Raw genomic sequence first — 26,334 nt, 5'->3', positions numbered from 1 at the left:
TCCTTTTGTTTTTTTTTAGTGTTTTATTTATTTTTGAGAGAGAAAGAGAGCGAGGACGAGTGGGGGAGGGGCAGGGAGAGAGGGGGGATAGGGGATCAGAAGCGGTTCCACGCTGCCAGCAGCCAGCCAGCCCAATGCGGGGCTCAAACCCCTGAGATCATGACCTGAGCCAAAGTCAGACGTTCAACTGACTGAGCCACCCAGGTGCCCCTTCTTACCCCACATATTATATAAAGCCCTTGTGAAAATTGATAAAAGGAAACTTCATTTAGAATAAAGTGCAGAGGCCAGCAGGGGGAGCTCTAACACCCTGCCACTGGTCAATTGCAGACTTCCTAGGAAGAGAAGGACCTTGCTCTTGGCTACTACTTAGTCACCACTTTACTATTCCCGCAAGAGGAAGAATTCATCCACCTCCGAGAGCCAAGCCAATGAGAGACAGTCAACTCAGCCAATCAAAAGCCACTATATTTCATACTCCCAGTTTCCTCCAGTGGACCTTTTGTTTATAACAGCCTCCCCAATTTCCCCATTTCCTCTATAAATGAGTGGTCCTCTCCTTTGTTCTGCCTATGGTTTTGTAGTAGAGTGGCTGTCCTTGATTACAGTGCTCTGCTATTCCCAAATAAACCCATTTTTGCCGATAAAATAACTATCAGTTTTATTTATTTATTTTTAAGGTTAACACCATCCTTCTAATGTTTGCCAATCTAGTAGGTGAGGGACGATTTCTCGTTACTGTTTTAATTTGCATTTCCGTCATTACTGATGAATTTAAGCATCTCTTCGTATATACTCATTAGACATTTGGGGTTTCCCATTCAGTGGCTTCCTGCGTATGTCCTTTGAACATTTTCCAGTTGGGAATTTTTGTCCTTTAGTTGTGGATTTGCAGGAGTTTCTTACTTTTCAAGGTATAAATCCCCTGTTTTAGATGTCACAAATCTTTTCTCCCAGTATGTCATTTATCTTCTGACTTTGTCCATCTTGCCCTGTGTTGACTGGAAATCTCTAAGTTAAATAAAATAAAATCCATCATTTTTTTTTTTTTTGCCTTTGTGATGAGGCTATTTGATCTTCTTTAAGTGCTATTACCCTACTCTCAGACCACAGAGCTATTATCTGACATTTTCTACAAAGATATCAGCCTTCATTTTCTTTTATTAATAAGGTCTTTTATTTATTTTAAGTTCACTTATTTATTTTGAGAGAGAGAGAGCACAAGTGGGGAGAGGCAGAGAGAGAGAGAGAAGGAGAGGGAGAGAATCCAAGCAGACTCTGCACAGCGTGGAGCCCGATGCAGGGCTCAAACTTATGAACCATAAGATCATGACCCGAGCCTAAGTGAATGCTTAACAGGTGGAGCTACCCAGGCACCCCTGGGGCTTTGATTTTTAAACCATTGAGTTTGCTTGGAACCTAGGTGTTTGTCAGCTGAATAAATTACATCATAACATGGAAATCAGTGAAAACGAATGTCTGAGGTAAGCACTATGTACAAGTGTTTTAGAGGAAGAAAAAACTTTCCATTTAGTACATATAAGCATGAGATTCATTGTAACACAGGAAAATGGAGAGAAGCCTAAATTCGAGTTGGGTCTCTAATGAAACAACACCAGAACATCTCCTCATTCTCTAAAGATGGCAACCACAACAAGGATTTTTCTCAAAGTAAACACGGATTTTTCTCAAAATAAATCTTGTTCTTTGCAAAAATCATGAAGTAAATATGCTTTCTTTATAAAGATGCATTGTGTATAAATTCCAAGAGGTTTTATTTTTTTCATATAAAAATAGCAAACTAGTTGTTTTTTATCCCACCCAGCCTACAGCAGTATTCATTAATACTGACCTATTGAAATCATCCAGGCTTATATATATTTTTCTTGATGAGTTGTTTCAAGAGTGAAAAGTTAGGAGTAATTCATAGCTTTAATTCCTATCCCTTTCACTTCTAAGACCAAGAGGAAAATCACTGAAGCAAAAATAATCAGAAATTAGGGAATGAAATAGACAATTATAATTCAGGTTCACTAATTTATTATATATCTGAAATTTTATAGATTTCATCTTGGGATGTGTTTCCAGTTAAATCATTCTTCTGTCCATTCTATCGCAAAGGTAGCACAAATTCTTTGTGAGATCAGCGGAAAGCTGTTATGAGAGAAAAGAAATATTTAGAATTTAGCTCCTAGCTGGGCAGACATCAGAGAGATTTATTTGTCTAAGTTTGAGGGTAAAAGTCGGTCCTGCCTCCAGTTAAATAAGTAACTCATTTAGCTTGAGGTTAAGATTTTTCTAAGCTGATTTTTGTGTTTATATCTGGAGAAAACTTTGATGGACTTTGATATTTAAGCAGACTGTCAACAGCCCTGAGGAGAAAAGTGCTTATTTTCACCGGAGTGCAGCTACCCCTGCTGTTTATGTATTTGTACTCACCTCAGAAGCAAATTTGATTTAGGAAAATTAAATGTTGGTGTGGATACCTTCCATTTTTCTGGCTTTGTTGCATTTGTACCTTAATACCTGCCTTTCCCCACCTCCGTGAACATTTGAGGAAGATAATTACACCTGTATACACAAAAGAAAGGCCTGGAAAGATTAACTCCAAGTAATTAACAATTATCTGTGAGAATGAGATCTAGAAGCTCTTGGTTAGGAGGTGACATTTTAATTAACTCTATATTGTTGGGCTTTTTGTTGTTGTTGTTGTTGTTGTTTGGCTATGGTTGATGAATTATTGAACTTTCAACTTTTGGACTAAAAGAATTTAAAAAAAGAAATCAAGAAAACAAAACAACAATAATGGGGAGTTATCAAGGCGCTTAGGACTTTTAACTTATTCTCTTAAATAATTATGGGTCAAAAAGGAAATCAAAATCTGACACACTACTTAGAAAGCAAGAAAATGAAAGCATCCTTAGCAGAATCTTTGGAATTGACTCAGAGGTGAATGCACATGCTTGAATATTTTCTTTAAAGAATGAAAATAAATTAATTCTATGTAATGAGTACAATTGTGTGCCCCCCAAAATAGTGTACAAGTTCTAACTCGTAATACCCGTGGGTATGACCTAATTAGGAATTAGGGTCTTTGCAGATGTAATCGAGTTAAGATGAAATCATCTAGATTAGGGTGGGCCCAAATCCAATGACTGGTGTTTTTATGAGGAGGGAAATTTAGACACAGACATACACAGAGGGGGAGGCCATGTGAAGACAGGGTCAGAGATTGACGCAAGGTGTCTACAAGCCAAGAAGCCCCGAGGATTGCCAGAATCTAGAAGAGGCAAGGAAGGATTCCTCCCTAGATCCTTTGGAGGGAGTGGGGCCCTGCCCAAATTTCAGTCTCAGACTTCTAGCCTGCAAAACTATGAAAGATAAGTTTCTGAGGCACCTGGGCGCCTCAGTCGGTTGAGCGGCTGACTTCGCCTTAGGTCATGATGTCATGGTTCCTGGGTTCGAGCCCCGCATTGGGATCTGTGCTGACAGCCCAGAGCCTGGAGCCTGCTCTGGATCCTGTATCTCCCTCTCTCTCTGCCCCTCCCCTGCTTGCACTCTGCCTCTCTCTCAAAAATAAATAAACATTAACAAAAATTAAAAGAAAAAGATAAGTTTGCATTTCAGCCACCCATTTTGTGGTATTTTTTCTTTTTTCTTTTTTTTTTTTTAGCAGCTCTAGGAAACTAATAGAGCCCATAATTCAGGAGGTTAGAAAAGAAAAGAAGAAAAGAAAAGAAAAGAAAAGAAAAGAAAAGAAAAGAAAAGAAAAGAAAAGAAAGAAAAGAAAAGAAAACGTGAGCCGGTAGGAAAGCAGACAGGAGACAAAAAAGGCGAAAACAATAAGAAAATGGTACAAACACAAAACTGGTAAATAATTCAAGAGCTAGTCTTTGACTCCAGAGAAAAAGATGAACCTCTTCAGAAACGTGAAACGAAAACAAAAGCAAATCTTCGTAAAGAGCTAAACCCACAACGTGGAGCCACGTGCTGTTGTCAACACTCAGGCCTCGTCACCAGGTCGGTCAGGCATCCAGGACCCAGATCTCCGGGCCCTGCCAAAGCCCGGGGCAGGGACACTCCCTGAGGATGCCCCACAAGGGACCCTGGATCCAGTGCCCTGTGAGGATTTGTCCTTCTTCACTTTCTCATCTAAATGGGTGAGGAAGGTGACAGCAGAGCCACTGTCCCTTCCTTGGAGGAGAGCCAGTGGCATAGGACAGCAGGAGACCACTGAAAGACCGGAACGGGGGAACAGTGTGGCCGGGGTGCACTTCTTTTTGAACCGGGGATTCACTTTGAAACACGAAGCTGAAATTTTAAAAATACATTGATTTGGGGCGCCTGGGTGGCGCAGTCGGGTAAGCGTCCGACTTAAGCCAGGTCACGATCTCGCGGTCCGTGAGTTCGAGCCCCGCGTCAGGCTCTGGGCTGATGGCTCGGAGCCTGGAGCCTGTTTCCGATGCTGTGTCTCCCTCTCTCTCTGCCCCTCCCCCGTTCATGCTCTGTTTCTCTCTGTCCCAAAAATAAATTAAAAAAAAAAAAAAAAAAAAAAACGTTGAAAAAAAAAATACATTGATTTTACTGTGCTGACAATATATAACCATATGTATGTGCTCATTCTTTTCATTCATTCATTCATTAATTTTTTAAATGTTTTACTTATTTTCGAGAGAGAGAGAGAGAGAGAGAGAGAGACAAAGCATGAGTGGTGGAGGGGCAGAGAGAGAGAAGGAGACGCAGAATCCGAAGCAGGCTCCAGGCTCCGAGCTGTCAGCGCAGAGCCCCATGCGGGGTTCGAACTCGCGAACCGCGAGACGGTGACCTGAGCTGAAGTCAGACACTGAACTGACTGAGCCACCCAGGCACCCCTAATGTGCTAATTCTTATAATAGAGTGTGAATCAAATGTCAATTTGCTGGCATAACCTTTCCGACAAACTGTAGACTGGAAAACACTTTACATTTGTTTTAAGTTTATTTTTTTATTTTGAGAGAGACTGAGGGTGGGGGAGGGGCAGAGAGAGGGAGAGACAGAATCCCAAGCAGGCTCCGCGGTGTCAGCACAGAGCCTGAGGCAGGGCTTGATCTCACAACCAGGAGATCATGACCTGAGCGGAAATCAAGAGTCTGATGCTTAAGTGACAGAGCCACCCAGGTGCCCCAGCACTTTACATTTTAAGTGTCTCACACACTTAAAAAGAGGGTTCGTTTGGCAAAAAATATTTGTGTTTTCCCAAGGAATGCTTAGTTTATTCACTACAATTTTAAAACCTTTTCCATGGTGACCTTTGAAAATCCATGAAACTAGATAGAATGATATAACGAACCCCCATGCAGCCCCCAAATCATTCACCTATGGCCCGTCCTGCCCAACCATACCCCCCACTTTATTATTATTTTCAAGCAATCCCAGATGTGATATCATTCCATCAGTATGTAGTTATTTAACAATTGGGGGGGTGAGGTTGGCGCCTGGGTGGCTCAGTCGGTTAAGTGTCCAACTTCAGCTCAGGTCATGATCTCACAGGTCATGAGTTCAAGCCCCACGTTGGGCTCTGTGTTTACAGTTCAGAGCCTGGGTCCTGCTTCGGATTCTGGTCTCCCTCTCTCTCTGTTCCTCCCCTGCTCACACTCTGTCTCTCTCTGTCTCTCTCTCTCTCAAAAATAAACAAAGAATTTAAATTGTTTTTTAATTTTTTAAGTTTACTTATTTAGTTTGAGAGAGACAGAGAGAGCACCAGCAGGAAGAGAGGCAGAGAGAGAGAATCCCAAGCAGGCTCTACAAGGTCAGCACAGAACCCAACACAGGGTTCGAACCCACACAACTGTGAGATCATTATCTGAGCTGCAATCAAGAGTCAGATGCTTAACCGACTGAGCCACCCAGGTGCCCCTCTGGTTGTTTTTTTAAAAGTTTTTTTTTAGGGGTGGAGCCTGCTTGGGATTCTGTCTTTCCCTCTCTCTCTTTGCCCCTTCCCCCCAAATAAATTTAAAAACTTAAAAAAACCCACAATCCCATTTTCAAACCTAAAAGAAAATTTAAAATAATTTCTTAGTATTATCAATATTGAAATTTCCAACTGTCTTGTGAATGCCATATTTGTTTGCATCCGGACCCCAAAATACCCACACTTTGTGATCACCCGCTTTGCCTTTTAAGTCTCCCTCCATCTGTAGATTCTCCTTCCATCTTTTTTTTCTTGTAAATGGCTTATTGCAGGAGACACGTTGTTTATTCCACAGGGTTTCTTACAATGTGGATTTTGCTGAATGTGCCCTTGGGGTGTCATTTAACATGTTCCCCTGTTCGTTGTCTTTCCTGTAAGTTGATAATTTTACACCTAGAGGCTTGATCACAAGGAGGCGGCAACAAGAATGGAAGAACAGTACCCAGTGATATTTTGGGGAGACGAGACCACGGGTCTTGGAGATTGAAGTGGAAACACGAAGGCAAAGAAGATGCTAAAGTGAGCTCCATTCACCCCCTCTCTCAGTGTCAGGACTAAGGGTGTTCTGTGCTTTGGAGATGCTCCATCAAAGATCTTTCCTTTCTTTTCAAAAACTTTATGTGATTTTGAGCCTTTTAACATTTCTTAGTGAATTTTTGTAACCCTTCCCGAAGGTCATCATCTTTGTGAAATTTGAAGTGTGAAACCCTCTTCTCATACTCCATGCTGTTCCAGAAGTTCCCTAATAAGGGCACTGTGTGGTGTGGTCCTCTGGTGACCGGCCAGCTCCTCCGTCTGGGTATCCCTCTGCGCCTGGACTTGGAAAGGAGGCTGGCTCCTTGGCTAACATGCTCCCGAGAACTTCACAGGCAGCACATGGGTGTGGACTGAAAACCTGCATGGAGACCAGCTAGTTGTATCTTTCATTTCATTTATTCCTAGAGTTTTAAACTTTTCCTGCGTGGACTCTTCTACTGTCTGCAAGTGTAATGATAATATTTTAACATCCTTGTTCCCTTACTTGTCTCCCTGCACTGCCTTGGACGGCTAGTACTCGCAGAATAGAAGTAGCGAGAGTGCAGATGTGCCTGCACCTGACCTCCGAGAAAATACAACATTTTAACACCAAGGAGAATCTCTGCTGCCTAATTTTATACAGAGACTGTACTATTTAGGGTCCTCCAGAGAAAGAGAACCAATAGGGTGTATAGAGATATAGACAAGAGGAGATTTCCTATATTATTTGGCTTCTGTAGTTATAGAACCCCGGAAGCCCCACCATCAGCCACCTACAACCTGGAGAACCAGGAAAGCCGATGGTGTAACCCAGTCAAGTGTGAAGGCTGGAGGGTTGAGGAGCTATAATGTGAATCCTGATGTGGGTCTGAAGGCCAGAGAACCCAGACCGCCAATGTCACAGGGCTGGAGAAGGTGGATGGATGTCTCAGGTCAAGTGGAGAGAGTGAATTTGCCCTCCCTCTGCCTTTTCATTCTATTCCAGCTCTCACGGGATTGGATGGTGCCCCCCTCCCCTCTGCTTTACTAGTTCACGGGCTGATCTCTTCCGGAAACACCTTCACAGACACACCCAGAAATAATGTTTTCACTAGCTCTCTGGGTGTCCCTTGGCACAGTCACATTGACACACAAAATTAACCCTCGCGGATGCCCTTTATTACGGAAATTCTCTCACATTCTTGAGTTTATGCTAACAGGTCTTTTTTTTTTAATTTAATGTATGTTAAATTTGTAAATGATGGTTTCAAATTCTGTGAATGTGGTCAAATATATTAATCTATTTTATAAGGTTAAGCCAATCTCGAATTTCAGGAATACATTCAACCCGGTCAAAGTGTATTGTCATTTTATTGCGTTTTGCTGGACTTGCTTTGTAATTGCTTAAAGTTTTTACATCTATGTTCGCGAATGAGATTGAGTCCTAAACTGTGTCTATGTTGTAATCAAGACTTTGCAACGCTCATAAATTGGCTCAGAACTATTTTCTTTTTCACTATCTTCTGGAAAATTTTGTGTAAGTTTGGATTATAAAATTCCTTGAAGAGTGGAACTTACCCTTTTGTCCTCTTTCTTTAAAAAAAAATTTTTTTTTAATGTTTCTCCTCTTTGGGAATAGCTTTAATATCTTATAAGCATCATGCATACATATTTAAAATTTTTCTAACATTACAGAAAAATACAGAGGCACCTGCCTGGCTCAGTCAATAGAGCATGCAATTCTTGATATCTGGATCATGAATTCAAGCCCCATGTTGGGTGTGGAGCCTATTAAAAATATATATATACCAAAAAAAGTGCCAAAAAATTTTTTTCAAATTAAAAAAATTTTTTAAATATTTTCATAAAACCTTCTATCCAGTGGAAATCACTCAACATTTTGAGCATATTATCTCCGTATTAATCATCTCTGTATAAATAAATGTCTAAATTTTATATAACTGGATGTGGTTCTACAGTAAACTGCTTACTTCCCACAACATTATTCCACTGACATATTTTATGTCAGGAAATAAAGAGCTTTATCATAAGTTATACTGATTACTTAGTCTGAACAGTAGTGTCTCTAATGATGACTAAAGTCTATTTTTAAAAATTGTGTTTTTGAGGGGCACCTGGGTGGCTCAGTAGGTTAAGCGTCCAACTTCAGCTCAGGTCACAATGTCACAGTTCACGGGTTTGAGCCCCACATCGGGCTCTGTGCTGACAGCTCGGAGCCTGGAGCCTGTTTCGGATTCTGTGTCTCCCTCTCTCTCTGTGCCTTCCCCGCTCATGCTCTGTCTCTGTCTCTCTCAAAAATAAACATTAAAAAAAATTAAAATAGAATCATACAACATATGGCCTTTTATGACGGATTTATTTCACTTAGGACATTGTTTTCAAAATGCATCCATGTTGTAGCAGGGATAAGTTTCTTTCTTTCTTTCTTCCTTTCTTTCTTTTTTTTTAGCCAAAAATATTCTCTCACATGTACATACCACATTTTATTTATCCACTCATCTGCTGATGGACATTTGAGTTGTTTCCACTTTTAGGCTCTTATTAATAATGCTGCTGTGGACATTCCCGTACAGGTTTTGTGTGGATAGATGCCTTCATTTCTTTCGAGCATCCACCCAGGAGGGGATTGCCAAACCATCCAATATATCCCAACATTGGTCCTCGTTTGCCTTTTTCAGGGGGCTCTTTCCTTTTAATTCTTAATATTTTTGTTTGTACCTTTTCTCTTTTTAAGAATTCTTATTGACAGAGGTTTGTCCATTCGTGTGTGTAATTAATCTTCTCAAATAACAGACTTTCAGCCTTCTTTGTTTTCTGTATTACATCTTTCTTTTCTACTTCGTTGACCTCTGCCCTTATCTTTATCATTTCGTTCTTTATATATTTGATGGGCATATTGAACTAGCCTATTTCTAACTTGTTATGTTGAAAGACCTAGCTCATTAATTTTCAGCCTTTCCTGTTTCTTCAAAAGTGTTAAGGCTCTTAGCCACGAGCGGCTAATGGCTATTGTATTGAGTGGCACAGTTACATAACACTGCCCAGAAGCTTCTACCAAACCGGCCTAGTTGAAAGGGTCTAGGAGGCACAGGCTTCAACCTTTCAAAGTCTTCATAAAGGGCCTTACAGTGGTTGCATTTTTTATTTGCTCTAGACCCTGTGGCCAAGGATTCTGTATTTTAACAGGTGCATTAGGTAAATTTGTGGAGCTAGGCCCACTGACCTGTGTGGAAGCCACGCATCCAAGCCCCATCCCATTGAGCTAAGTTATATGCCGGCCTCCTGACTCATGTCAGCCCACACTCAGCCCACCTCTCCACAGCAGCCAGAGTGACCTCTGAAGAAGGCAAAGCTGATTCCGACATCCCCTGCTTACAAGCCGTCAGAGGCTCCTCTGTGTCCTCAGGATAAGGACACAGGCAGTGCTGGGCCAACAGGCCCGCCCACAGCCCTGCTCACGCCAAGGGGTAAAGGGAGGTTTGCTGGCCGTGTCCCCTCGGGGGCCTCAGCTCCTCGTACTAACGGGTGTGGGGCGCAGGGCAGGGTGCAGCGTCCGTGGGCCAAACACCCCAGACACGGGCGCCGGGTGGAGGGAGGCACCCTGCCGGCCCCGTCCGGGCCGCGGGGGCGTGGGAGCCGTGGGAGGAAGGAGGACCGATCGCCAGGTGGGGAAGCTGCCGCCCGCCTTCGGCAGCGCGAGGCGACGGCCTTGCTCACGTCTGCTCAGGTCAACGTGTCCTTCTCGCTGTCCCTGGAGCTGCTCTCCTATCAGAAGCTCCCGGCGGACCAGATGCTGCCCGGGGTGGACGTTTGGCGGCGTGCCAACGGAGAGAAGGAGATGGTGTTCGCTCAGAACCTGCTCCTGGAGTCCGCCGACCAGCCCGCTCAGGCGAGTCCCGGGCCTGCCCCGCGCGCGCCGAGGGGGGCAGCGGGCCAGACTGTCCTGGTGGGTCGGAGGAGGTGGGACCCCCACGCGGCCCTCAGAAACGGGAGCGGCCCCGGCCCTTGCCCTGAGGGCCCGGCGTGCCCTGGAGGACGCCTTTCCCCGAGGACACACCCCGAGAAATACAGGTCTTCCTTCCTTCCCCATCTCAGCTCAGAACCAGGGGCCGTGCCGTGGGGTGGGACACGGGGCTCCCGGCTGCAAGACGCAGGTGAGGACCGAGAAGGGATAGCCTGAGGGGCGGGTTCGAGAAAGGCCAGGAGGAAGAATCAGTCTAGCCAGGCGGGCCCTCCAGCGGGTGCCCAGGGGCGGGGAAGGTGAGCGCGGCAGCGCCTCGCCTGAGGGTGACGTGGGGGCACTGGCCAGGAAGAGGGGAGATGGCCCAGAGCCCAGGAGGGGCAAAGGGCTGGGCCTCGGGGCCCCCAGGGGATGGAGGAAGACGGGGAGGGCGGCCCGACCGGGAGCAGGACACACAGAGCTTGATGGGGGCAGGGGGAAAGGGATGGTGGGGAGAGCAGATGGCGCCTTCCGGGCCCTTGACCTGCACACACCCCCGCCGGCCTGGGTTTTCGATGCCAGGCCAGCCCCCTGCACAGCTGCGGTGCTGCCTGGGAGCTCCTCAGAAGCTTCCGCATCTGTACGCCTGGCTTCGAGCCTGGCAGGAGTGGACGAGGGCCCCCATGTTACAGGCTCTGCTCTGTCCCCCAGGTGGTGCCCCTGAAGGCCACCGTGGCCGTGCCAAGCTGCAGCTCTCCACCAGCTGGGTGGACTTTGGGACCTGCTTTGTGAACCAGGCACGGGTCCGGGAGGTCTACCTCATGAACCTGAGTGGCTGGGTTGTGCCTATGGGTCATGGAACTGAGACCCGAGTTGGTCTCCACACTGAGCGTGGAGCCTGCTTAAGATTCTCTTTCCCTCTGCCCTTCTCCCCTGCTTGCACGCTCTCTCTCTAAAGTAAAAACAAATAAAATAAAATAAATTTTCTAAAATTGAAGTAAACATAATTTAAGGCAAAATAGAACTGATGGCAAACAGTATCAGTAGTTATGAGGGATGCTATTTAATGATAAGGAAAACAACTCACAAAGAATATCGGACAATCTATTCTAGTTTCACTTCTCCATTGTGTTTTTAAACTTCAGTCGCTATATTGTTCATTTCTAGGATTTATGGTGTCTTCGGAGTTATGTTGCTTTCTCTCTTTGACCGTTTAAACAAATGCATAAGCCTTTTCCGAGAGCCCTACCACCGCTGGACGGCACATTGATGGTAAATCCTTCGCTCTATTGTTCCTGCCTCACACCGGCATCTTTCCTCCTGTACTCAAGAATTACTACTTAAAAATTTATCTTGGGTGAGATTCATCTTCCCTGGAAAGCCCTAGGAGTCTTGGGCTGTCGGTGGCAACATCTGTGTGAAATGGTTTTGTGTCTGCTTCTGCTGGGACCTCACAAGGTCCACATCTTTTTGCGTTCATTCCTGGGCTTGGGGCTGGTATCCGTGGGGCCAGGTGTTCCCCCGAGGCCAGCACCCGAGCCCCCTTCTGAGCTGCTTCCATCTCGCCATCAGCTTGTGCGCACTCTGTACGCAGAGAGCAGCAGCCCTGTGGGGTTGGGGTTGGAGGCGAGCAGTGTAAGCAGCTGGGTCCCACGTGTAGGTCAATGCCTGGGCAGTGGTAGAAATGCCCGAGCACCTGGGGGAGCCTAGGTGGCTCAGTCGGTTAAGCATCTGACTTTGATCTTAGCTCAGGTCTAGATTTTAGGGTTGTGAGTTCAAGCCCCGCACTGGGCTCCGCTTGAAGAAAAAAGAGGGGCACCTGGGTGGCTCAGTCAGTTAGGTTTCCAACTTCGACTCAGGTCATGATCTCCTGGTTTGTGATTTCGAGCCCTGCATTGAGCTCTTGGCCGTTAGCGCAGAGCCTGCTTTGGATCCTCTGTCTCCTTCTCTCTCTGACCCTCCCCCACTGTCATGCATACTCTCTCTTTCTCTCGAGAATAAATAAACATTTTTGTAAAAAAAGGAAAAAGAGGGACACCTGGGTGGCTCAGTTGGTTAAGCAACGGACTTCAGCTCAGGTCATGATCTTGCAGTTCGTGAGTTTGAGCCCCACATCGGGCCCTGTGCTGACAGCACAGAGCCTGGAGCCTGTTTCAGATTTCAGATTCTGTGTCCCCCACTCTCTCTGCTTCTCCCCTGCTCGTACTCCTTCTCTCTCTCTCTCAAAAATGAATAAACATTAAAAAAAAACTTTTAAGGTAAATAAAAAAGACTTTCTCTCTCTCTCTCTCAAAAATGAATAAACATTAAAAAAAAACTTTTAAGGTAAATAAAAAAGACTTTCTCTCTCTCTCTCTCAAAAAGAAAGGAAGGAAGAAAGAAAGAAAGGCCCAAGCGGCTGAAAGACACTGGTGACAGAGTTCCACATAAGCTAGTGACCATGACCTGGGCAGCGAGAACCCCACGATTTACAGGCATCCCAAGCTTACAGGTCATTCCTACAGGGAGACCCTGGCTGATGTGTCTGTTGTTGATTATATCATAAAGACACCAGACTTGTAGGGTCATACGATGGGCAGCTTCATGCAATTTTGGCATTTAATTTTCATTATTTCATTAAGCAACCTGTGTGATAAGAATGATGTGGGAGACCAAAAAGAAGAAGGTTCTAGTCTAGTGCTGTCTAGTAGAGATGTAACGTGAGCCACAAATGCAAGTCATGTGTGTAGTTTTAAATTTTGTGCTATATTAAATAAATATAAATTTTCTGTTATGTTAAAAACAGTTTTTTAAAAAGGTGCAATGACTTTAATATTTCATTAACTCAATATCCAATATCTTATCATCTTTACACACAACCAATATAAAAAATACTGATGAGATATTTTATGTTTCCTTTTGTATAAATGTTTGAAATTGGTGGTTTCTTACACAGCACATCTTTTTGTTGTTGTTGGTATTTATTTTTATTTTTGTAAATTTTATTATTTTATTTTTTTAAATTTACATCCAAATTAGTTAGCATATAGTGAAACAATGATTTCAGGAGTAGATTCTTTTTTTTTTTTTTTAATTTTTTTTTCAACGTTTTTATTTTATTTTTGGGATAGAGAGAGACAGAACATGAACGGGGGAGGGGCAGAGAGAGAAGGAGACACAGAATCGGAAACAGGCTCCAGGCTCTGAGCCATCAGCCCAGAGCCTGACGCAGGGCTCGAACTCACGGACCGCGAGATCGTGACCTGGCTGAAGTCGGACGCTTAACCGACTGTGCCACCCAGGCGCCCCCAGGAGTAGATTCTTTAATGTCCCTTACCCATGTAGCCCATCCCTCTTCCCGCAACCCCTCCCGTAACCCTGTTTGTTCTTCATATTTATGAGTCTCTTTTTGCCCCCCTCCCTGTTTTTATATTATTTTTGCTTCCCTTCCCTTATGTTCATCTGTTTTGTCTCTTAAAGTCTTCATATGAGTGAAGTCATATGATTTTTGTCTTTCTCTGACTGACTCATTTCACTTAGCATAATACCCTCCAGTTCCATCCACATTCTTGGCAAGATTTCATTCTTTTCGATTGCCGAATAATACTCCATTGTATATATATATATACCACATCTTTATCCATTCACCCATCGATGGACATTTGGGCTCTTTCCATACTTTGGCTATCGTCGATAGTGCTGCTATAAACACAGGGGTGCATGTGTCCCTTCGAAACAGCACACCTGTATCCCGTGGACAAATGCCTAGTAGTGCAATTGCTGGGTCATAGGGAGTTCTACTTTTAGCTTTTTGAGGAACCTCCATCCTGTTTTCCAGAGCGGCTGCACCAGCTTGCATTCCCATACACAGCACATCTTAATTCCGACTATCGCCACATCTGGCTAGGGCCTATTGTGTGAGACAGCATGGATCTAGTCTGTTAAGATATATAATGTCAAACTCTGAGTAATATCAGCCATTGATTAGATAAGCAAACTAGATAGGTTTATCTAGGACTGACTGACAAAGTCTTGTCCACCTAAAGAAAATCTAAGTCATGTAAGGGTGCACGAGGCCTTGCCCACAGCCACGTCTGAGGTTACCAGCTCCATCGCGCCAGCGCTGCCTGTCTGTTTTCTGTCCTGACCCATTTCCTCTTCCGGTTTTCTGAGGCACTGGCTGAATCCTTCCAGCAAAGTAATTTGAGGTGAGGTGTTTAAATGTGGCTAACGTGTTGGTCATCACAACCCACAGACAGGCCTCCCCCAGAAAGAGCAGGGGAGGCCTTTAAAAATCCTGTCGGGGCACCTGGGTGGCTCAGTTGGTTGCCTGTCTCTTGGTCTCCGCTCAGGTCATAGGCTTACAGTTCGTGAGTTTGCGCCCCATGTCGGGCTCCGAGGCGGGGAGCCTGCTCGGGATTCTGTCTCTTCCTCCCTCTACCCCTCCCCGTATCACGCACATTGTCTCTTTCTCTCTCTCTCTCAAAATAAATAAACATTAAAAAAAAATAAAAATAGGGGCGCCTGGGTGGCTCAGTTGGTTAAGCGTCTGACTTCGGCTCAGGTCATGATCTCACGGTTCATGAGTTCGAGCCCTGCATTGGGCTCTGGGCTGCCAGCTCAGACCCTGGAGCCTGCTTCGGATTCTGTGTCTCCCTCTGCCCCTCCCCCCTCGTGCTCTGTCTCTCTGTCTCTCAAAAATAAAGAAACATTGGAAATATATAAATAAATAAAATAAATAGTAAAAAATACAAAAAATAAAACATCCTGTCATCCTGTAAGCAGATAACTTGTGAGACCCCTTTCTCTGGGACCTGCAAACGCTACTCGGGAGGCAATCTTGGGAAATTTGGCAAAGAACAGGGGGACCAGAAAATGACACTGAAAGGAGGTGTGGGCACCAGCTTCTTGCTGTGCCCAAGCTTGGGAACACACACCTGGAACAGGGTGTTTGGACCAGGCTCTGTGCACTGCGCTCCAACCCTCTCTGGGAGACCTGGCCTCCCTGCCTTTGCTCCGCGAGGTTGGACATTCTTTTCTGTCCTTCTCTCCGAAGCTCCAGGGAATTAGCTCCTCCCCGCAAGCTGGTGATCTTCCTTTTTTTCTTTTTTTAAAACTTTTTTTAACATTTGTTTATTTTGAGAGAAAAAGAATGTGTGTGCATGCAGGAGAGACGCAGAGAGAGGGAGACCTAGAACCCCAGGCAGGCTCTGTGCTGACAGCACAGAGCCCGATGCGGGATTTGAACCTATGAACCGTGAGATCGTGACCTGAGCCGAAACGGAGTCCGACGTCTCGTAGACTGAGTCACCCAGCCGTGCCTAGCTGATGATCTTCCAATTAAGGGGGCAGAGAAAGAGAAGAGCCAGGCCCTGCCCTCCCAGGGAGAAAGCATGTGCGGCCCATGGCCTGACCCAAAGGTTTCTGAGTCTGGCTAACGGATGAGGAGCTCTGGACCTTCTCCAGTCTAGAGAAGCTCTCACACTGGCTGGGAAGGGCAGACTCACCCTCAGGGTAGTGGGGACTGTAAGCTGGATGTGGGGGCTTATCCTCAGGGAGGCGGAGGTCAGAGGTCAGCCAGGCTGGAGTCATCAGGGAAGGAACACCCAAGGATGTGGTTTGGGTAGTCCCCGAGACCGTGCTTACCTGTGAGTGTCAGAGGGAAAACTGAGCGAGAAAGCGCCGTGCAAACGGGAAAAGGAGTCATTATTCCCCGACACGTGCACACCTCCTTTCAGGCAGAGCTGAAATCTATCTCAGCCTGCCCCAGCTAGCAGACGCCTGGGCTAGAGGACGCGGTCCTGGGCGCACGGTCCTGGCCTTACCCACTCCCAGCCCTCTTAGACACAGCCCCTCGAGCCCCCCGTCCAGAGAGCTCCTCACTCTCCCCAAGGGCTAGCTAAGGACATGAAGGACACTGAGAAGCCTGTCTGACCCAGCTTCCTCTGGGCCTGGGGCTCTGGGCTCTCCAGACACAGCCAGTTGTGACCAAGCCATCTCAAGTCCAACCACGGCACATTTATTGCCATGAATCACACCCTAGCTCACCCAGGAGGGACCATTTTCGGGGCTCGAGGGCTGGCCTTGGAGCAGGACTGCCCTGCCCCCCGAGCTGGACTGGGCCCCTGGAGTTCGTGGCCCGGAGTCCACGGCCCCATACCCAGCCACTCGGCTCCGGTCGAGATCGTCCGGGGGCCTGGACCTCAGTCATTCCGTGGGTCTGTGTCCCCTGCTCTGCCCGGCACTGGTGTGTGGGAGAGAACGTCGGAGTCCAGTTTCAGCATCGTGGAATCGAGAACCGTGTTCCTCACCACGTCCCCAGTCCCACCTTCGGGTGCCACTTCCTTGGCGAGCAGTTCCTCAGCCATGTTCCTGAAGAAGCCATTGAAGAACAAGTCACGAGTTGCATCTTTAGGGGCTAAGAAAAGCAGTAGTAACTAGAGCAGCAGTGGCCACGCCTGGCTCTGCGATCCCGAGAGGTGGGGCTTTCCCACACCTGCAAGTCCCCGGCCAACCTTTGTCATGCGCCCTCAGGGACCCTCACCTCCAGGACCAGGCCTGTTCCATCTCCCAACCCTGCCCAGACCCTTCACACTCCTGCATCTTTGGGGCTCATCTCTAGCATTTACTGAGCACCTGCCACAGGCCAGACTCTGCACCAAGTGCTTTATGTGGACTTTGTCTTACCAAGAGCCCTATGAGAGAGAAAGGCTAGGCCTCATATCTTTCTTTACCTCTCTGTGCCTCAGTTTCCTCCTCTGTAAAATGGGGCACAGTGAGAGGACCTATCTTGCATGCAGCTGTTGTTAGGACAAAGTATGAAAAGGCACGTGTGGAATAGGACTTGACACATGGTAAACGTTCAATAAAGGTTAGCTGTTTTTATTACTCTGGTATCATTCCATTTTGCAAATGAAAAAGCTGAGTCTCAGAGGTATTAGGTAACTCCCCTGGGCACATGCTAGGATGTGGCAGCAGAGACAGAAATCCAGGCCCTCTGGCTCCAGAGGCTGTTTCTTAGCTCCTCTTGCTGCTTTGCATTTCCCCCTCTCTACAAGGGGACAAACTCCTATTCATCCTTCAAAGCCCTACTCAAATGTCACTTCTTCTGTGACGCCTGCCTCAACTCCCCAAGCTGAAGGTCCTCCCTCCTGGGCCGTCTATAGGTCCTGTGCATCCCTCCCTCAGAGCCCATTTAGTGAAGACTTTCTCCCCATAAAATATTGCTTGAGGCTGGGGACGTCTTACCTCTGACAATGCCTAGCACAGATGGTGTCAATAAGAGTTTGAGGAGGGAGGGAGACGGGGAAGAGGGCAGAGGATGGCCAGAGACAGCCACCCTGTGATATGAGCACAGGGCACTGGAGGACATCAGCCAGCCTCTGTCCCTCACTGGTGCTCAGGTCCCCTCAGGTCCAGGGAGAGAGCGATGGGCCATATCGGCCCAAACCCCAGGAGACATGGTCCTCCTAGTCATGAGACCAGAAGAGACCAGAGGCCAGAAGTGCCCCTGGAGCAATCAGGAAGGAGCCCAATTCCCAAACGGGGCCCTGGGCTGCTGCAGCCTTGAAGTCAGAGTCACGAATCAAGACTGGGTCCTCTTTGAGAACCTGAGAGTTCAGACTGGAAATCAGAGGTACTCAGAGAGCTGGTGGCCAGCCAGTCCCTCTGCCATGGGAGGGAGGGAGCCCAGGGCATCTCCATGGACAGCACCCAGTCCAGACAGGCAGCCAGAGGGGAAGGGAAGACCTGGCCCGGGGTTGGTCAGGAGAGCCAAGAGGGTGGGAGCTGGCAGAGGCCAGGCTGCACGGAGGGGGTCGCGGCAGCATCCGGGAGAGCTGGGCAGACTTCTGTAGACACAGAGTGGCCCTTGTGTCACAGGCCCATCTGGCAAACAGGCAGGGATAGATGGTGCCAAAGGCCAGAGCCCACGGGCCACACACACCTACCTTGTCTGTAGGGGGTAGTGCTCCAGGATATCAGGGAGAGGCTGGTCTTGCGTTTCTGGCAACAGGGAGCAGAAGAACAAGGCCAGGATGGCTGAGACGCAGCAGAGGAGGATGGGGAGGAGGGTGAGTCTCTGGCTGATGATCATCAGGGACGAGATGGCTCCAGCTGCCCAGGCCAGGGACACCAGCCCCAGACCTGTCGCCCTGGAAGGGGAGGTGAGAGCTCGTCTGGGAGGCCTCCCGGGCCCAGAGGCTGGCTGGAGGTGGGGCGGAAACAGCAGCTCCCCAAAACCTCACACTCTCCAGTCTCCAACCCATCCCGACTCCCCGGACACCCTTGCACAGCATTGGGCTCCCCCGATTCAGGGCAAGCAGTAATTTCTTCTGGGCCTACTTCTTGGAGCAGGAGACCCACCCGGCAGCGTGCAGGCCCGTGGGGAGAAGCCAGGGTGGTGGCGTTGGGTGGGGGGGCAGGACGCTGCCACCCTCACCATGGCTCCACGCTGCGGGGTGGAGCCTCAGGGCAGGGCTGTCACATCTCAGCCCCGCTGTGCAAGGCGGAGACTGCAGTCAGACTGCCCACTGCTGCCATTCGCTGTCTGGCCTCCACCTGATGCTGTGGTCTGAGATTGGGCTAATGATGGAGTCTGGGGGATTTTCTGGAGGGTCAACGGGGTGACCCAGGGAAACCACTCATCATCACGTGCCTGTCACCGGGTGCACGGCCGTTCTCACGGAGGTCTCAGTCTCCATCCCGCGTGCCCTCGCCATGCCCCCCAGGGGCCCTGCCCGCCAGGCCACCTACCTGAGGACCGTGGGCAGGAGCTCAGCGGTGTAGATGAAGAACACGGTGACCGAGGCCGCCAGGCTGAACTCTCCAAGCGCGACCATCAAGACCATTATGGATTTCAGCTCTATGGCCAGACAACGGGGCCACCTGAGCCTGGGGCCGTCTGCCCCTGGGGACGAGGGTTGGGGGCCGCCCATCTGCTCTCCCTCCATCCCTCTTCAAGGCATCTGAACAGTCCTCCCCCACCACCTGGTGGTCAGCTGGTCAGCAGACTCAGGCCAGGCCAGGCCAGTATATCCGCAGTGAGATTGCTCCTCCCCTCTGCCTCTCAGTCCCCACACCTCTGCCTCCCGGCTCACTCCCTTCTTCCGCATCCTCACCTGAGGCCGCTTCCCCTACTACTCGACCTGCTCAGGGCCCTCCCGCCTCCCTGGCCATCCTCTGCAAGGTAGACCAAGCAGGGAGGGGTGCACAGGGGCCAGGAAGGGTTCGGGCCCTGGAGCCCCAACTCTTAAGACATTCCAGGATTCCCGACTCTGGGCAGCCAGATGTGCGCATCGAGGAAGGAAGAGAAGATCCCAGAAAGGCCACTCCTCAGCCTTGGGGAGGTCCGGGGGCAGGAGGGAGCTGGAAGCTTCCAGCTCTCCCTCTACCAGCTTCTGCTGGGCCCTGCCCGCACCCCGCTCCCCACTCTGGCCCCAGCTTTGCTTGGCTTTGGGATGAAACCAGAGATATGGTTCATCTATTGGGGATTCCTAGTTTCCCTCACACATGTGAGAGTCTTAAACGTTTCTGTTTGACTCAGTGCAGGCCCACTTTTTACAAAAACCACCAAGCCATAGGAATTTAAGAATGCCTTGGTTTCCCCATTTTGTTTTAGCCAGTCAACGCTGCCAGCAACCGAAAGAGGAAGGGTCTCAGGCAAGATGTGCACAACGCTAACCCCCAGAGAGCAGGAGGGCTCCCCCTGGAGGCAGATCTTGGACAAGCTCCCCCACCCTGACCCCTGCAGCTGAGGGGGCTCTTGCGGTTGGCAATTCTGATGGAGTGAACCCTGACATCTTAACACCCACATCCCAGCCCTGCCACTCTCCAGCCCTGTGACCTGGGGCATAGTCATCGTCTAAGGGCTCTCTGAATTTTTTTTTTGAATAATTTATTGTCAAACTGGCTTCCATACAACACCCAACGCTCATCCCAACAGGTGCCCTCCTCAATGCCCATCACCCACTTTCCCCTCCCCCCACCCCCCATCCACCCTCAGTTTGTTCTCAGTATTTAAGAGTCTCTTGTGGTTTCCCTCCTTCCCTCTCTGTAACTTTTCCCCCCTTCCCCTCCCCCACGATCTTCTAAGTTTCCCAGGACCCACATATGTGCAAAAACATATGGTCTCTCTTTCTCTGCCTGACTTATTTCACTTAGCATAACACTCTCCAGTTCCATCCACGTTGCTACAAATGGCTGGATTTCATTCCTTCTCATTGCCAAGTAGTATTCCATTGTATATATAAACCACAACTTCTTTACCCATTCATCAGTTGGTGGACATTTAGGCTCTTTCCATCATTTGGCTATTGTTGAAAGTGCTGCTATAAACATTGGGGTACAAGTGCCCCCATGCATCGGCACTCCTGTATCCCTTGGGTAAATTCCTAGCAGTGCTGTTGCTGGGTCATAGGGTAGATCTATTTTTAATTTTTTGAGGAGCCTCCACACTGTTTTCCAGAGGCTCTTTGAAATTTTGAAAATACTGCCACCCCTGGCCCCTGCCTCCATTTTCTTGTCTGGTTCTGAGCTGAAGGGTACTGCGCCTTCCTGGGAAGGAGAGGCCTCCATGCAAGAATGTTCCGGAGAGTTTAGCCCACTGTTACATGCAGTTTTCAGTGGGCAGGTCATTTTTTGCCTGGTGGAGTTACAGATAAAAGGCATTTCCCAATCAGAAGCTGCAGATGAGAGGCAGGGCCGGGGGTACCAGTTGAAGGCCTGTTTGTGTGCCTCCGTTCATATGCAACCATCAGATCTGACCGGAAGAAGCCCACCTACTCTCCCACACAAGGATGGCTCCTGGGACAGCACTCCCTCCTCTCCCAGGTTTCTGAGAGCTTCCAGCACCCGGTCTCGGAGTTCTCCTTCGGGGAGGGCAGTGCTCCAGTGACTGGCACCAGCTCAGGAGGGTAGGTGAGCTGTGGGAGCAGGAGGCTGGCTCCCCGGGGTGTCTTGTTGGCCGGGCAGGGCAGGAGGAAGGGGTCTGAGGAAGCAGGAAGGCTGGGGGCTGCCGAGGGGAGGGTGAGCCGTACCTGGGGGGAGGATAAGGATAAGCAGGCACATCAGGGTGCCTTGGAAGAGGCTCACAACCAGGCTCCACTTCCTCCCGATCTGCTCGAGGAGAAAGATGCAGCACAGCCGGGCGGGCACCTCCATGATGCCAGGAATCACTTGTCTGAAGTGGATGTTCATGGCAAAATCCTTCAACTTGAAGCACAGCGTAAAATAGCTGTAACTGACAGTAAACCTGAAATGAAGCCAGGAGAGAGACATTCAGAGAGAGAGAGGGGGATACAGACAGGCCAGGAATAAAGACAGAGGCAGAGGAGCGCCCGGGTGGCTCGGTCGGTTAAGAGTCTGACGTGATCGCGGCTCGGGTCACCATCTCACAGTTCGTGAGACCAAGCCCCGCGTAGGGCTCTGTGCTGACAGCGTGGAGCCTGCTTGGGATTCTCTACCCCCACCCCCTCCCTGCCCCTCCCCTGCTTGAGAGCTCTCTGTCTCACAAATAGGTCAGTGAACTTAACAACAACAAAGACAGAGGCAGAGTCGAGCTGGGCGGCGGGACGGGCTGAGAGAGAGAAACAGAGCACAGAGCTCTGGACCCGTAGGCCAGCTTCCCGCCTGCAGCCCGCTTATGCCCCCTTCCCTCTCCAGAGCCCCCGACACGCCCTGCTTGCAGTCCCTGCCAGCCGGTCCCAACTACTCACCACACACAGCCCATCACCAGGGTCACCTTTCGGAGGTGCCTATTGTTATAGAAGTCCAGGACAGACGCCTTAGTCACCTTCTTTCTGGGCAGCTGGAGCTACAGGACAAGCAGGACCACCAGGGGCAAGGCCGAGACCCCGGCTTGCTCCCCACCCCCACAGGACCTCAAGGCCCTCCTGCCCCCCGACCCCCGTCCCCCACAGTCCCAGCTTGGCCTCCGGCCTTCCACTGGCAGGGTTCGATTTCGCTGTCTCCATTCTCCTCAAACAGTGGACCGGGGACACCCTGTGGGCAGAGGTCCCACCTGAAAGGATGAGGAAGGAAAAGGCCCTTCCTGCAGCCCCTGTCCTGGCCCCACTCCGGGCCCGAGGCCTCTTACCTTGTCCAGCAGACTTAGGGGAATGGTCTTCTTGTTCACGCCAGCCGCGTAGCACAGCATCTGCTTCGCTTCCTCCAACTTCCCGTTCATCAACAGCCACCTTGGGGACTCCGGCAGGATCCTGCACGTACCACCCGCTCTTACCCATCCTTGCGAGATGCCCCCGAGACCTCCAACATGAGGCGACATGGGTGTCGGAGGACTTGAAAGAGACCATCAACCTCGGGCGCCCCTGCCCCTTTCTGGAAGTCAGCCCTTCCCCTGCCCCGGCCACACACGGCCCCCCTACTGCCCAGTGTCACCCCAGACACAGGCTGCCTCTGCCCTCCAGCGTCTGCCCCCTCGCCTACCTCTACAAACTCCCTACCTTCCGATCTCAGGCGTCAGCCCCGCCTGCCCAGGCACACTGAGGGCACTGTCCCCCACGCCCACAGCCTCTGTTAGAGCCCCGCTCTCCTGGGTGGCATTTCCCTGCTCCCTCTCTGTCTCCTAACAGCTTGCAGAATATGGAGGGCAGGACCCCAGGGCCCAGCCCCTGCTTGAGTGAGTAGAGGTCCTCCCTGTCCCACCTCCTCCCTCGCCACATTGCCCACTGCCTTTGACCTCTGCATAACTCTGGTCCCTCAGTTCTTCCCGATCCTCCCGGGCTGTCAGAATCTCCACGGACGAACATTTATTAGGTGCCCTGGATTGTACCTGATGCCCTTACATATATATATATCATCCGGTTTAATCCCTGCCCAGCCCTGGACCTAGTTTGATTATCCCGTTTTTATTCCCAGCCTCGAGGGGTAAGGACTCGCCCAAGGTCACAGAGGCAGAGTTAGTACGGACGTCAGTGCCCTGATTGGGCATTCTTTACAAACTGTGCCATCACTCCCTGCAGATTCTCGCGTCACCCTCCTCTCGACGCCCTAGCCTGAATTCCACGGCCAGCAGTGTATACATGTGCCCATGACACTGGAGGCAGCTGCATTCTTATTAAATTTTTTAAATGTCTATTCATTTCTGAGAGAGAGAGAGAGAGAGAGCACAAGCGGGAGAGGAGCAGAGACAGAGAGAGGGAGAGGGAGACACAGAACCCGAAGCGGGCTCCAGGCTCTGAGCTGTCAGCACAGAGCCCGACGCGGGGCTCGAACTCACAAACCGTGAGACGGTGACCTGAGCCGAAGCCGAAAGCTTAAGCGACGGAGCCACCCAGGCGCCCCAAGGCAGCTGCATTCTTTCTGCCTGCCCTTGCTCCTGCCCTCCCCTGGGGCCAGCCGGCAGTGCCCCTGACATCCTTCTCCACGATAAGGCTGAGGAACTCTCCTAAAGAAAGTCACCCAACTGGGACTTCTTCAGAAAGATGGGAGATTGACCACATGCCCACTCTAAACAACAGGAATGAAAAAGGATAGCAAGAGAGAGAGTGGGAGAGAAGACCGGTGGAAGAAAGACGTAAGAGATACACATAGCTCAGAAGCTGAGGGGCTGGAAACGTCCGGTCCCTGGTGGTAAGACTCTCTTCCCATCCCCAGGCTGCTGTCATCCCTTCAAACCTGGCGAAGGAGCCTGCTTTTGCGAAAGGGAGTCAGTCTGCCCTCCCACTCCTTGCCTGGAGCTTACTGATCCAGAAAAGCGGGAGCTGCCCTGTCCTCTGGACAGTCATTTCCAGGAGAGCTAATTCGTGTCCCCTCAAGTCGGAGGGCCTACACGAAACCAGAGATGGGGGAGCTCCCCCTCAGGAAGGAAGTCGGCGGGAGCCATCCACGATGGCAGGGCGGGGGCTGGGGGTGGTGAGAGTCTTTTTGACGAAGTGGACCCTGCTGTCTTGAAGTCACCCCACGTGCTAAGGTGAGGGGACCCCTGCAGAGAGAGCCCGGGGAGTGACCTGCCAGGGACAGGGTGCGGAGAGATCACAAAGACAGTGCCTAGAGCATGAGAAGACACGCGTGAGCCCCTGAGGCACCTGCGTTTGAACATCTGCCCTACAGAGGACAATGACCATGAATACAGCCCCTGTTGTGCACTTATCTCTTTCCTCGCACGGCCCCTCTCCTGCCTAGGATCTAGAAGATCACCGAGCAGGTAGACGGACAAGAAAGGGCAAAGGTCAGAATACTAGCCTGAGCCGGCTAGCCACCGGGGAGAAGCTGCGAACTAGACGTGAGATCAAGTTTTAAACTGGCCTGGACTGGATTTTTTTCATGCCCGAAAGTGCGTCTGAATGATCAAAATGAGACTTTTTTCTTAGAACTAAGACTGGCCGCAAAGAGATGGAACCTGCCCAAGATAACGTCACGAGTCAGCGAAGGAACAGCTGACAGGGCGGGTCTGAAGAAAAATGGACCCCATTCAATGAGCCATCTGTTCACAGAATGTAGAACTAGGGAGGCAGCTACCAGAAGAAAGAGCTGAGAGTCCAGCGTCATGGCATCTGGGGAAGGAACTGGGGGCTGAAGGGAGCTGAAATTGCCGACTGACTCTTCCCCACAGACCTTTTGGTTGTCACGTAGTCGTTAACCACACGCATCCATCGCAGTAGTGACATTTCGAAGAAATGTTTCAAGGTCAAGCCGTGAAGCACCATTTCCTAGTTACATGACAGAGTCACGCCATCTGGCATCAGCTGGGTCCCCACGGACACTTGGGCATCCCGGTGACTGCCAAAGACGGTCTCCAGCACCTGCCGAATTTGGAAGGTCTCCAAGCCACCTACCCGGCCTCACTCTTAACTGGTAACTGCTCTCACCATCCATGTTGGGTATGGCGCAGTGGGTAAAACGCAGAGGCTCCGGGGCCACACAGGCGGAGTCAAATCCCAAACCGCCACTTGGTAGCTATGTGGCCTAGGGCAAGTTACTTCCATTCTCTGAAGCCTCTGTTCTCCCCTCCCTGCCCCCCACCCCCCACCCCCCACGTCTTCAGCGCCCAAGAGACTCACACCCATCTTTCAGGGTCGTAAAGATTAAATGTGATGATTCCAAGGTGAGACCTGATCCTTCCTTCACAGTGAACTGCCTGGCCCTTAACCAGGTGATTTCAGTCTCTTCCTCTTCTAGCTGCCTTCTCTTCCCTCCCTCCCCAATCACTTGTCCCTTCCTAGCTTCAGTCCCTCTGGTTCCTGTCTGTGATGCCCCACAAGTCAGAACATCACATACCCTCCCTGACTCTGTCTTTGCTGTCCAACCACGTTATCACTTTGCCCCTGCCCACCGCAGCCCAGCGCTGTGGAAGAGTCACCTCGTGGAAGGCTCCATTTTTCAGCCTCTCTTCAGTCCCTCAACCCCCTGCCACTTCACTGAGGCTACCTCCAGGCCACCAAGGCCAGTAGACTCTTCCCCAGCATCACCTTTCTTGCCTTCAACCTTGACCATGCTCTTGTCCTGAGCTCCTGCCTCTCAACACTTTGCCTTCTGATTTCTCTGCTTCTCTGACATCTCTTTGAGGGTCTCCTCTGATGGGGGTTAAGGCTAGGGTTCCAGACGCTCGGCCCTGGGCTCTTTCTCATTATTACATCTACATCCCATCCACTTTCTTCAAGGGAAAATCCCACCCACTCCACCCCTTCAAGGACCCCCCGAAACCCTCAACTTCCAGCCCGTCAGACCCGTCACTGCGCGTGCCCTGTTTGCTCACCAGATATAGAAGATGAGGGGGAACACGGGTGCGCCACCCACCAGAAACAGCAGCCTCCAGTGGGGAAGGCTGTTGGCAAGCCCTGTCAGGAACATGACTCCCACAGAGAAAAAGCAGTGCTCCAAGATGATGGCATGGGACCGGTGCTCAGCCACTAGCCACTCAGTGGCTGTGCGGAGGCCAAGAGGACAAAATCATGGTCAGCTCAGTGTCCCCAGGGCTACCCCTGTACCC

The 26,334-nt window shown here is 49.8% G+C and overlaps 1 protein-coding gene across 7 annotated transcripts in view; it reads right to left on the bottom strand.

Moving 5' to 3' along the window:
- Nucleotides 1-15,544: 15,544 nt before the first annotated feature.
- SLC22A14 (solute carrier family 22 member 14) overlaps nt 15,545-26,334 on the bottom strand; it is a 30,887-nt gene continuing 20,097 nt past the window's right edge. For 3 of the 7 annotated variants that reach the window (XR_015255956.1, XR_015255957.1, XR_015255958.1), the window contains exons 7-14: nt 26,101-26,269; nt 22,480-22,600; nt 22,100-22,197; nt 21,422-21,636; nt 19,140-19,248; nt 18,335-18,538; nt 17,868-18,235; nt 17,247-17,618 (exon numbers count right to left, since the gene is read on the bottom strand). Coding sequence is in view for 3 of the 7 variants with exons in the window: in XM_086720457.1 (XP_086576583.1) it covers nt 16,589-16,757; nt 18,335-18,538; nt 19,140-19,248; nt 21,422-21,636; nt 22,100-22,197; nt 22,480-22,600; nt 26,101-26,269 (1,085 nt within the window). In the remaining 4 variants the exon portion in view is untranslated. The other 4 variants (XM_086720457.1, XM_086720456.1, XR_015255959.1 and 1 more) reach the window with 4 other exon arrangements.

This window comes from Puma concolor, chromosome C2, assembly GCF_028749965.1.
Source record: "Puma concolor isolate L17-30 chromosome C2, mPumCon1.1.hap2, whole genome shotgun sequence".
NCBI lineage: Eukaryota > Metazoa > Chordata > Mammalia > Carnivora > Felidae > Puma > Puma concolor.
Note: the sequence above shows the minus strand (reverse complement) of the source record. Positions and strands in the feature narration are given on the sequence as shown.